Source organism: Cygnus atratus, chromosome 8, assembly GCF_013377495.2.
Source record: "Cygnus atratus isolate AKBS03 ecotype Queensland, Australia chromosome 8, CAtr_DNAZoo_HiC_assembly, whole genome shotgun sequence".
Lineage (NCBI taxonomy): Eukaryota > Metazoa > Chordata > Aves > Anseriformes > Anatidae > Cygnus > Cygnus atratus.
In genome coordinates this window covers 6,168,634-6,178,999 of record NC_066369.1, presented here as the reverse complement: position 1 = coordinate 6,178,999, position 10,366 = coordinate 6,168,634, and the positions used below count along the sequence as shown (strand labels likewise).

The 10,366-nt window shown below is 54.6% G+C and overlaps 1 protein-coding gene across 2 annotated transcripts in view; it reads left to right on the top strand.

Annotated features, from left to right (window-relative positions):
• The first annotated feature begins 1,568 nt into the window (after positions 1-1,568).
• The window catches only part of NR5A2 (nuclear receptor subfamily 5 group A member 2), a 90,474-nt gene continuing 81,676 nt past the window's right edge, over positions 1,569-10,366 (top strand). The window contains exon 1 of one of the 2 annotated variants that reach the window (XM_050712240.1): positions 1,569-1,840. In XM_050712240.1, the coding sequence (XP_050568197.1) occupies positions 1,777-1,840 (64 nt within the window). In that variant the 5' untranslated portion in view covers positions 1,569-1,776. Of the gene's footprint in view, positions 1,841-9,816; positions 9,832-10,366 lie in introns of those variants that run through there. The other variant, XM_050712241.1, reaches the window with a different exon arrangement.

The following is a 10,366-nucleotide window of genomic DNA, read 5'->3' as shown; positions in this document are numbered from 1 at the left end:
GGAGGAAGAGAAACCTGACTTCTGGAAGTTTTTGGTGCATAGGTCTGTATGATTTCACTTGCTGCATGTACCATAAACAGTGAATATTTATGACTGGCACTCATTTGAGTGAACAAGTAAGTGTCTGAATTGTACACTCCGGCATGGTAAATAAAGCATGCAAAACTCACATGCAGTTATTCAATAAGAATTTGGAAAATGAGGCCTTCCCTCCATAGCCTGCCACCCTCGCTGGGGGGCTGTAGAGAGGGCCAGCACTGCACAGACAGACCGCTGGTACTTCAGGGCTCCAGGCCATAATGCCCAAGTCTCACAAGTTGCTCTGGGGTTTGCCACTTCAACCCCGTTATGAGGCCTGCTCAGGCCTGACTGGGAGAAGCCTGAGAGGGTGCTCAGTGTGAGCCCTCAGTAACCCGCCTGCCACTTTATCATCAAAGTGTAACCATCACGAGAAAGTATATAAAAGAGCATATGCTGCTTTACAGCCCTCCACAAATTTCAAGAGAAAAACTCCTGCAGACTTCAAGAGGCTTCAGATCCAGCCCACAGTGGGATAACTTCTCTCTTTTTCAAGAGACTTGAAATATCAAATATCGTCTGAGCACTCAGGCGCGAGCCTGCTCTCAGGAAGCGCCTACAGACTTCAGACTCCAGGCTGCAGCGACCGCTGCGGGCACCGCAATGCGCCCAGGAGGGGCCCCGCGGCCGCAGGGAGCCCCGGAGGGCTGGGCTACGCCCATGGCACCCCTTCCTCTGTGGCCCGTGAAAGCGCCCCGTGGCCCGGCGCGCCCACAGCCGAGCTGAGAGCCCAGCGCAGCTGCCCGCCGCTCTGACCGGCGCTTGCAGAACAACCCTTGGCAGCCCTCTGACGTGCTGGGAGTGCGCTTCGTACCTCAGCAGCCTTAGAGGTGAGCACAGTGCTGTCTGTGTACCTTAATCCTGGGGTATCGGTGTTTAGCCATGCTGTTAAGCTCCTGCTTTGCTGAGAGAACAGCGTACACCTTCAGCTGAACAGCCACAACCTGGGGCTTGTCTCCAGCCCGAGGACGGGGGCAATAAAGTGATTCTGTCTGACAAAGCCTCCAGCAGAGGTTCGCGCCTGCTGTCACTCAGGGCGCTGAATCCCAGGCACATTCTCAAGCCTCCTTTAAGGAATTAATGCTTGCTTGCTTTGCCATCCAAAGACTGTTTACAGAAGCCAAAACAACCGTGCTTGCTGTCCACTGTGCAAAGAGGTGATGACATCAGGAAGACAGGTCACAAGTCTGAGTTTATAGTCATTACACTTACATTGGTATGGCTTTTCATCCACTCAGTATGATCTTATGACCCTACAACTTTACAACCTTCCACTCTCTGGGCTTCATAGCACCTCTCCATTCCAGGTTAATCATTTCTCTGCCATTATCTGCCAAGAGTTCTTATCTCTTTTGCTGTCACTTTATAACAGGGTCCTCTTATCAAGCTGTACAAAAACACGTGACAGGGCCAAACCTATCACAAGTTCCAATTCTTCTGATTAGAGACTATCATGAAATGGGATACATGGTTTACAGCAGGTCACTAATGCTGGAAAAAGTACAGAGTCCACCGAAAGACACGCTTGTTACTTTCTGAATTCTTGGATAATTTTTTTGTTGTTGTTCATCACGCCGACTTTCACTGAAGGTTATTATAGCCTGGGTCTCAAGGCCAGAAAAGTTTACAGGCTGCACCTCTTCTGTACTCAATGCTGTACACCTTGCACCCAAGGGTACTGTATATTTACACTTAATAATGTCTTCTAGTTCTCACACGGCCATCATACAGGAATCTATAAAACATGGACTTACATCAGTCGGTAAGTAACAGTTTTCTGTTTTGATGACTCTGCGTACATATATTAAACTTGAGGCTGCCCGAACTGAAAAAAAAAATTATGATTGGGCAAGGAAACAAAACTGACTAATTTACACGTGGTTTTAGGCTAATGAGAACTTTATGATGCAATGTAAAAACGTAAGAAAGCAGCTGATGACTGGGTGAATGATTTTTTTTCTCCAGAGATGTGATTAGCAAATATATCATTGGATAATGGGTAGCATTTTTAATATATTACAATTGCTAATAACTATGAAATCGTGTGTGTAAACATTTGTGAAAAGCACAAATTTATCAACAGATTTAAATTGCTCCTGTCCTGACTGTTCTTGTTGAATAAAACCTCAGGAATGTTTTCATGCTTTTTTCTGTAAGCAATATGGATGTTAAATGCAGATGCCTTTTAATATCTAAAACCACAGGTATATATTCATTCAGTGGGGGTGGGCTGGATGGTGAAAGTTGGTTAATGCTTTAGTGCAGAGAAGAAGCGAATGCTTTCAGCAGCACATGGAAGAGCACCCGCTCTCCGTTGGGAAAGCAGGCGGGCGCGGGTTGCTCCGGTTGCCGGCATGAGGAGCGTTGCACCCCGTGCTGCCAGGGCTGCAGCATCTGCAGCTGAGCCCCAGCGGCGCCAGAGGTGGCGTGCCAAAGGAGACTGCTCCTGCATGGAGCAGGGGGCTCCTCGGCCTGTACAAGCCCACCCAGCCACGCTGCAGGTCCCACCACCCGTGGTTTTGCAAGGCTGTGCCTGGCACAGTGGTTTATGGCAAGGATGAAAGAAGGGAGCTTTGGCCCGGGTGTGGGCACCTGGGCTCGCTCTCCTCCTCTTGCCCCCGTAGTGCGTCATTGCATGCAGGCGAGGCACTCGCCCTGATGCTGGGTGTGATACGGGCACCTCGCCATCAAGGGAGGCTCTGGGGCTGTGGGGATGGAGGGCGCAGCAACAGCTGCAGGAAATAGCCTCAAATCTAGCTGGAACCTGATCTTGATCTCCTGGGTGGAACTGCTGCTTATCCCAAGGAAGGGGAGGGTGTCTGTGGAAGGGCTCCGACCTGGGACCTGGCTGTGCCCCAGACAGCCAGACCCCAGGAGCTCCCTTCTCACTCCCTCCTCCTGTCCCACACTTCCTGCACAAGGACCATGTCCAACACCACAGCGAGCTTTGCTGGGCTGCGAGTGAATGGCAGGAGAATAACACCCCATGGACTGCACCGCCAGGCCCACAACCACCCGCCCTCTGGCTGGCAGTGTGCTGGGGTGGGATCCCGGTGCCTCTCCTCGTAGGGAGCCACGTGGTCCCGCTGGCAGTGCCATCAGGTAACCCATCCGCAACACCTGGAGAGGGGGAAATAGGACACTCCTCTCCATCATATTTGACCAGCTAAATGTCATTTTCATAGTCTCCAAAAGACTGGCAGGCCTGGGTTCTCTAAACCATGTGGATATGAGGGACAGATTGGTAGAAGACATAAATTATCAGAGCACTGTTGTCATCATACCTCCAAAACACGCTCACATGTGTGCTGTATTGCAGAAATACCAGATCAGATTCATTAATCATGGCTCAGGAAAAGCAGGTCTAAATCCTGTGAAACTCTGAAATCGTGTGTCCTGGGTCCGGGGAGGGTTCTGCTCGTGTGTGTCACCGCACAGCCAGAGGTCATGGTGGCATCCCTGAAAACACCCAACTCGGCGTGTGTAACCTGGCCACCACATACTTCTCAGGGTTAAATGTGACCGGCACCACTCTGTGGGCTTCTGCTTGAGGGTGGGGGGACCAGGTAGGAAGGAGCTGGATCCTACTCTTATTTGCTCTTGGAGAGTAAGAAGCTGTCCTTCCAGGGTATAAGCACAACCTGCACCAGGGCCAGGTGTTCTTAAGGGTAAATCCCACCTCAGACTTTCACTTTTGTCCAGTCCTTCCCAACTCCTCCCTCGTTTTTCCCCTCCAAGCCGAGGCAGCTCAGGAGGGGCCCTGGCAAGGCCTCCGCAGCCCCAGCCCCTCGTGCCCAGGCTGGAAGGTGCCTTGGTGGGGGCACCCGCAACACCAGCATGGGGCCAGTGGGTGCACCCACCTGGCATGGCTTTGTCTGCGGTATGAATGAGTGAATGAATGAATCCAGCCCCCGTGAACGCAAATTGGGCTCCTCCACTGAGTAAAACGGGGCTGGAGCTGCCCCTCGGAGAGCGAACACAGCCAGCCTGGAGCTGGAGTGTGAGTAGGCACTAAGCTTTGCCGACACCTGCTTGTAGACTTATGGTCAAATAGCCAAAAAGGCATCTGGAATCCACACTATCTTAGCAGTACATCCTATCTGCCAGATGTTGATCGTCATAGGGACTTCTGAAAATGTTTATGGAAGTGCCACGATTTTTTCCTCTACCAGATTCCTGTGCAACACAAAGCTACTCGACTAGTTTTATTTTTCCTCTAATCAGCCGATTCTCTTACTGGCTTTAGGGATACTGTGCAACTTTTATAAGCACTAGCTATGATTATTTAACAGAAATAACTGCTTCGTTAACTTGAAAAAAATGGTTATAGAGCAGGAAAAATAATCTACTTGCAGTTTCTTACTGTGAGGCTTTTCATCTTGTATAATGCTTACTGCCGTCTTAATTTTAATGTATGTCCTCGGGCAGTTTACAGTATTATAATATAATTAGTGCTCTTGAGTTTGGCAACGTTTATTTTTCTGTATTATTATTATTAGAGTGCATATATAATGCAGTTTCTTATGACTAGCAGACAGCAAAGATTTCCTTCAAAAGTTTGGATGAGGATTTTGGCCAGCAGTGGTGTGGGCAAAGCTTCCCCAGGAGTGATCTGTTCGGGGCTGCCTGTGTGAGGGCTGCAAGACCCAGACCACAGGCAGTTTATGACAGGGACATTTTGACGCTAGTTTTGACTTTTAGGCAATTTTCTTCTCCTTAAAAACTTCTCTCATCGTTATACTGCAAACGAGCGATTTACAGAATTGGCAGTATTTACACCCAACTTTTTCCAGTTAGTCTAAATACCCGAATGCATGAGGCAAAATATCGAGGATGATGCCTGTGGTCTCCAGAGGAAAACCTCCAACGCTGCCAAAACGCCACAAGCCACTCGTCCGTGCGGGTAATTTAAAGGTCAGCTCTCAGGCTGCCTTTATATAAGGTGAAAGGGAAGAATTATCTGCAGCAAGAGTTGTGCTCGGCTGCAGTGTGGAGAAAAACGTTCCGGCTTCCCATGCCATGTGATTATTAATGCATAGAGTTTACTCACATACTACCCGAGTACATCATATATATTGCATAGCTAATGTATGCATCATTAGATATTAATATATATTAATAGATTCTTACACATACTGAACAGACATGCTTACGTGCACAATCCTTATCAAGATTCTCAGTATAAACTATGCTATTTTATCTTTCCATGGTTCGTTTCATGGTTATACACTCACGAGTGGAGAAATCTTGTGTGATACATATATATATATGAGCTGAGATATGTTCAGGATAAAGATCAGCTATTAAATTACTTTTTTTTTAAATAAAGTTTTCCAAGTTTCAAACCACAATTAATATTTGTGAGAGCGGGGGAAGAAGCAGCCCTAAACATTTTTTTTTTTTCCACCGGCAGATCAAGGTCAGTTGCCTGAGCAAAAAAAAAAAAAAAAAGAAATTTCATTTTTAAGCCTGCCTGCGCAGGACAGAAATCAATTATCTCTCCAGGCAGCGGGTTGTGGGGACGCAGCGCAGCGCAGGGGCCGCTCGGGAGGGCAGCGCTGCTCCTCCGCTCCGCACCGCTCCGCACCGCTCCGCACCGCCCCGCACCGCCCCGCACCGCTCCGCACCGGGGCTGCGGCTCGGCTCCGGGCGGGTGGGACCCGGCGCTCGTCCTCTGCGAGGTTTTCCCCTTCGCACCGCCAGCGGCAACAGGTCCAGGCAGTGCTGGGCTAGGACGCGCCTTCCCTACGGTGGCAGGCGTGCGGTGGTCGTTAAAAAAAGAGAAAATCTAGCAGCCTGTGAATCCCGGGGTGCCTTCCTGCCTAAAGGCCGCCGCGTAGCGAAGGCTGCCGGTGCTACCGGCCCGGGGAAGCCTCCGGCCTCCCTCCGCTGCCTCCCGGCCCCGGGGCAGGCTCCTTGCCTCGGCCCTCGCCCCCCGCGTCCCCGCCGGGCAGGAGCACGCAGCGGGGCAGCGGCGGCAGACGGCGGCAGGACGCGGGGAGGGCTTACACCACCTCACACCACCTCGCCGGTGACTCACTGGGCAATAAAAGCAGGGCAATCACGAAGATGCTTTACCACCCACTTGGCCCGACTCGCTCCTCGCTCTGGAGTATCCCGGAGCTTTGCATCACCCCTTGGTGCCAGGTGTTTAGAAGGCAGCGGCGCATTCCAGCGTGCGGCGGTAAGCTCGGCCGGGCTTTAAAAATAGCTGCTCAGTCAATAATTGACTGTTTGGAAATGTTCTCTGCTTCGGACCAGGGAGGATCGACTTCTCCGTAAGGCAGCAGTGAATGATTCGCAGCAGAAAAATTGCAACAGGCTTTGGAAAGTGATCCTCTGTGGTGTGCGTTTTACTACAGAAAGTATTTCAGCCCGAAGCACCCGCTCTGTTTCGCTGACAGCGGATCAAAAACATTGCAGAAAAAATAAAGTATGTTTTTGTGGGTTGTTTTTTCCAGTTCTCTAGAAGGGACAGATGATTTTCTAAAGCCTGAGTCGGAGGCACTAACAACCTCCACCCAAATGAATCCCTAGGAATTAAACACAACATTTCCTCAGCAAAGTCAGGAGAAGAGCCCGTTGGCTATGGGATTTGGAAAGGTTCAAGGAACCCTCCCCTTTGTAGCGTAGGGGTGATCTGTTTGTGACAAGGAAGCAAGGGAGGGGTGAAGACACGGGGAGAGAGAGAAAGAGGAGGAGAGGAGAGGAGAGGAGAGGAGAGGAGAGGAGAGGAGAGGAGAGGAGAGGAGAGGAGAGGAGAGGAGAGGAGAGGAGAGGAGAGGAGAGGAGAGGAGAGGAGAGGAGAGGAGAGGAGAGGAGAAGGAAAAAGGAAAGGAAAGGAAAGGAAAGGAAAGGAAAGGAAAGGAAAGGAAAGGAAAGGAAAGGAAAGGAAAGGAAAGGAAAGGAAAGGAAAGGAAAGGAAAGGAAAGGAAAGGAAAGGAAAGGAAAGGAAAGGAAAGGAAAGGAAAGGAAAGGAAAGGAAAGGAAAGGAAAGGAAAGGAAAGGAAAGGAAAGGAAAGGAAAGGAAAGGAAAGGAGAACAGACCCTGTGATAAATGCGTATCCCCTGGTATAAACAGTCTCGTAAAGTTGGGCGGGAGGGGTGTGTGAGATGCTGCCGCACACGCATTACAAACGCCGCAGCTGCAGAGGGCTCCTGCGCACGCCGCCCGCTGTCCCCCGCTGCCTGCTCCGGGGCATTTCCCCGGGGCTGGGGCGGGGTGCGGGGCGGTGTGGGGCGGTGTGTGGGGCCGTGTGTGGGGCCGTGTGTGGGGCCGTGTGTGGGGCAGGCGGTGTGCCGGGGCAGGTTGGCTGAAGCCACTGGTTTCAGGGAGCGATTGCTCAGCTTGACTCTGGGGCTGCACATGTGAGCGCTCAGTGGGAGAGGACGGGGGAGAGGATGCAGATTTCTCTCCTTAAAGACTTCCCTGTGAGTCTGTTTGATTGGCGTCGCATTTAGACTTCCCAACAGAAACTTTCCAGTCTTTCATTAATTTCTTTCATTGTTTCTGCGAAGTTTGTCTTGAACGCTCCCGCCAAAAAGCTCTCGCTGGAGTTTGCTTGCTGGGAAGGTACATGAAACCTTCTTCGGGGCACTTCCCTGCACGGAGGTAGTAAGGGAGCGTGCTGTTTGGTGCTCATCGAGCAGATCCTCAGAGATGGAAATGTCCCTGCTTAGGGGAAAATTTGCCCGAGTTGTGTGGCCTCTTTGAAGCTGTAAGAAATAGGAGCCTGCCTTCAAATAGCATCACACAGAACCCTCTGCCTTGAAAACAGAGAGGTGGAAGAAGCTTCAGATTATTTAAAATTAGACGGCGTTTTTTTAATGTAAATGTACATACATTTAAATAGGGAAGTATAAAATATTCCAGGTCTTGATCCTTGTACTAATCAAGGCTGCTGGAGGCTCCCCGAGCCATCATCTTTTATAATTATAATTACACGCGTCAATCAAGACCTTCAGGCAAAGTCAGAACAAGGCAGGCAAACTCAGGAGAGAAATCACATTAAAAAAAAAAAAAAAGTTTGGAGAACTTAGTAAGGAATGGAGAAGAGATTAGAAGAAAGGGTAATTAAGGTTGCTCAAGGCAATCGTGAGAGCTGGAACTCCATGTTAAATTAAATGTAGCCACAAGGGACCAGGTATCATTTATAATGTGTACTGCCCTAAACTGTTACTTCGGAGGAACGTGGATGTGTAATAACCACTCCAAAGTATTTTCATCTATGGCGATAGCTCGCGGAGCAGCTTTGCAATGTACACTTTGAACGGGCTCCAAAGCCTTCCCGGAGGAATGACACTGAGCCCACGGGGGGGAGCGAAGCGCTCGGGGACGGGGGCTAGGGCCGGACCCGAGGGGGTGGCCGGGGAGAGCCCCTCCGCCGGGGCACAGGCGGCCGTCTCGTCCCGTCCCGTCCCCTCCCGTCCCGCTCCGGCGGCTCCCTTCTGCCCTGTCCGGGCTCGGGGTTTTCTTCTCCTCCGGCTTTCTCCCGAAACGCGGGTGCCGTTCCCGGAGCAGAAGTCCCGGGGCGCCTCCACGCAGCGGGGCAAGCAGGGAAAGGAGCACCTGGTTCCCCGACGGCGCCCCGCCGCTGCGCGGTAGGCAGACCTGCCGAGGCCTGCCGGCGAGCCCGCGGGGCCGTGCTCCGACGGCTCCTCTCCCGCGGGGACGCTCAGCCCCCCGGGCTGCCGGGAGCGGGCGCGGGCGGTGCGGGGAGAGCGGGGGTCGCAGCCCGCACACCTGGGAGCGGCTTCCCCAGGGCCCAGGCGGGGGCTCAGCCCCACCTGCTTCGGCCCGGAGACGAGGGCGTCCCGGCTCTCCCTGCGGACGGCTCGCGGCCTCAGGCCTCAGCCCTCAGCCGGCCGGTCCCGCAGCTCGCCACGTTGCCCCGCTAAAACTCGTTGGAGGCGAACCGCTAGGATGTGAAATTGCAAGCGGAGAAACAGAGTTGGTGCAGAGCGAGGCTGCCCGGCGCCGAGGGGAACGGGAGAAGGGAAGGATCCCGAGAGGTCCCAGCCTCTCTGCGCGTTGGGTCCATCCCCGAACTGCTAAACCCCGCGCGGAGAGGGAAAAGAAAGCGAGAAAATCGATTTCAGCGCTGCCGGGGCAGGGCTGGCTCGGGATGTGAGCTGCCTTAGACGAAGCTCTCTTCTCCCGCTCGGTGGCTGCGGGAGGTTCAAAGCGCGAGGACCGCGGCGTGCCCGGGCCCGTGGCCGCAGGTGGCCGGTCCCCCCCCCGCGCCCCATCTTTCGATCGCCCCCAGCGCTCAGCAAGTCAGCACCGGGGGCACCTTTCACCCAGTCCGCCCCAATCGATGGGAAACGGGGCACCCGCGTTGCGGGCAGTGCCGCGCCTCGCCTCGCCTTCGGTCGGAAGCGCTTCTCAGCGCCGAAGGTTTTCACCTCGGAGCGCACACAACGGCGCTGAGCGCACGGAAGCAGCGCGGGCGGCAGAAGGTGCAGAAGCCGCTCAGCCCGCCCCGGTGGGCCCCGGCGGGAGGGCAGCGGGGGCGGGCGGGGGGTCCGGCCGGGGTCACCGGGCAGCCCGGGCCCCCCGGCCCACCCCGTGCCGCGGGGCCCCCCGGCTCTCGCCGCCCAGGCACGAAACGAGCGGTTCGGGACAGCTCGGCAAGCAGTGCCGGTCGGGGAAGGGAGGCACGGCTCCGCCAGGGCACTGGGTTTTGCGCAAACGGTGCACCGGCACATTTCGCAAGAAGTTTTAGGGAAGGGAGCCCCGAAAAGCCAGACTAGGTAGGGCGAGCTCGAGCGCGGCTCCTGCCCGCTTATTCCAGGGCTGCGCGGCCGCAAGGGCCGAGGGTCCCCGAGCGCAGGTTCCCGCTGCCCCCCGCCCGCAGGGAAGGCGAGCGCCGGGGGTCCCGCAGCCGCCGGCCCCGGGGAGCTGTCGAGGGGCTGCCCGGGGCAGGGAGGCGCAGCCGGGCTGGTGCCCAGGGGGGCTCCGCTGGGGCTGTGGGGGTGGCCGCAGCCCCGGCCCAACCAGCGGGCGGGGGGCGAGTGGTCTCTGCTCGTGCGTGTGTGTGTGCGCGTGGGAGGGTGTTGCTCGTCGCGGCCCTGCCTTCCTGACTGCGAGGGCGGTGTCAGCGCCCCCCTTCGCCGGAGCCCCCCGCGCCCCGCAGCCCCCGGGCTCCGGGAGCGCCTCCCCGCGGGCCAGGGGCTGGAGGTCCTGACTCGGCACCTCCGCACTTGTGGCGGGGGGAAGAGGGGGGAGGAGGAGGAGGAGGAGGGAGGAAGGGAGGAGGGGGACGGGGGTGGGAACCCTGTCCAGCAG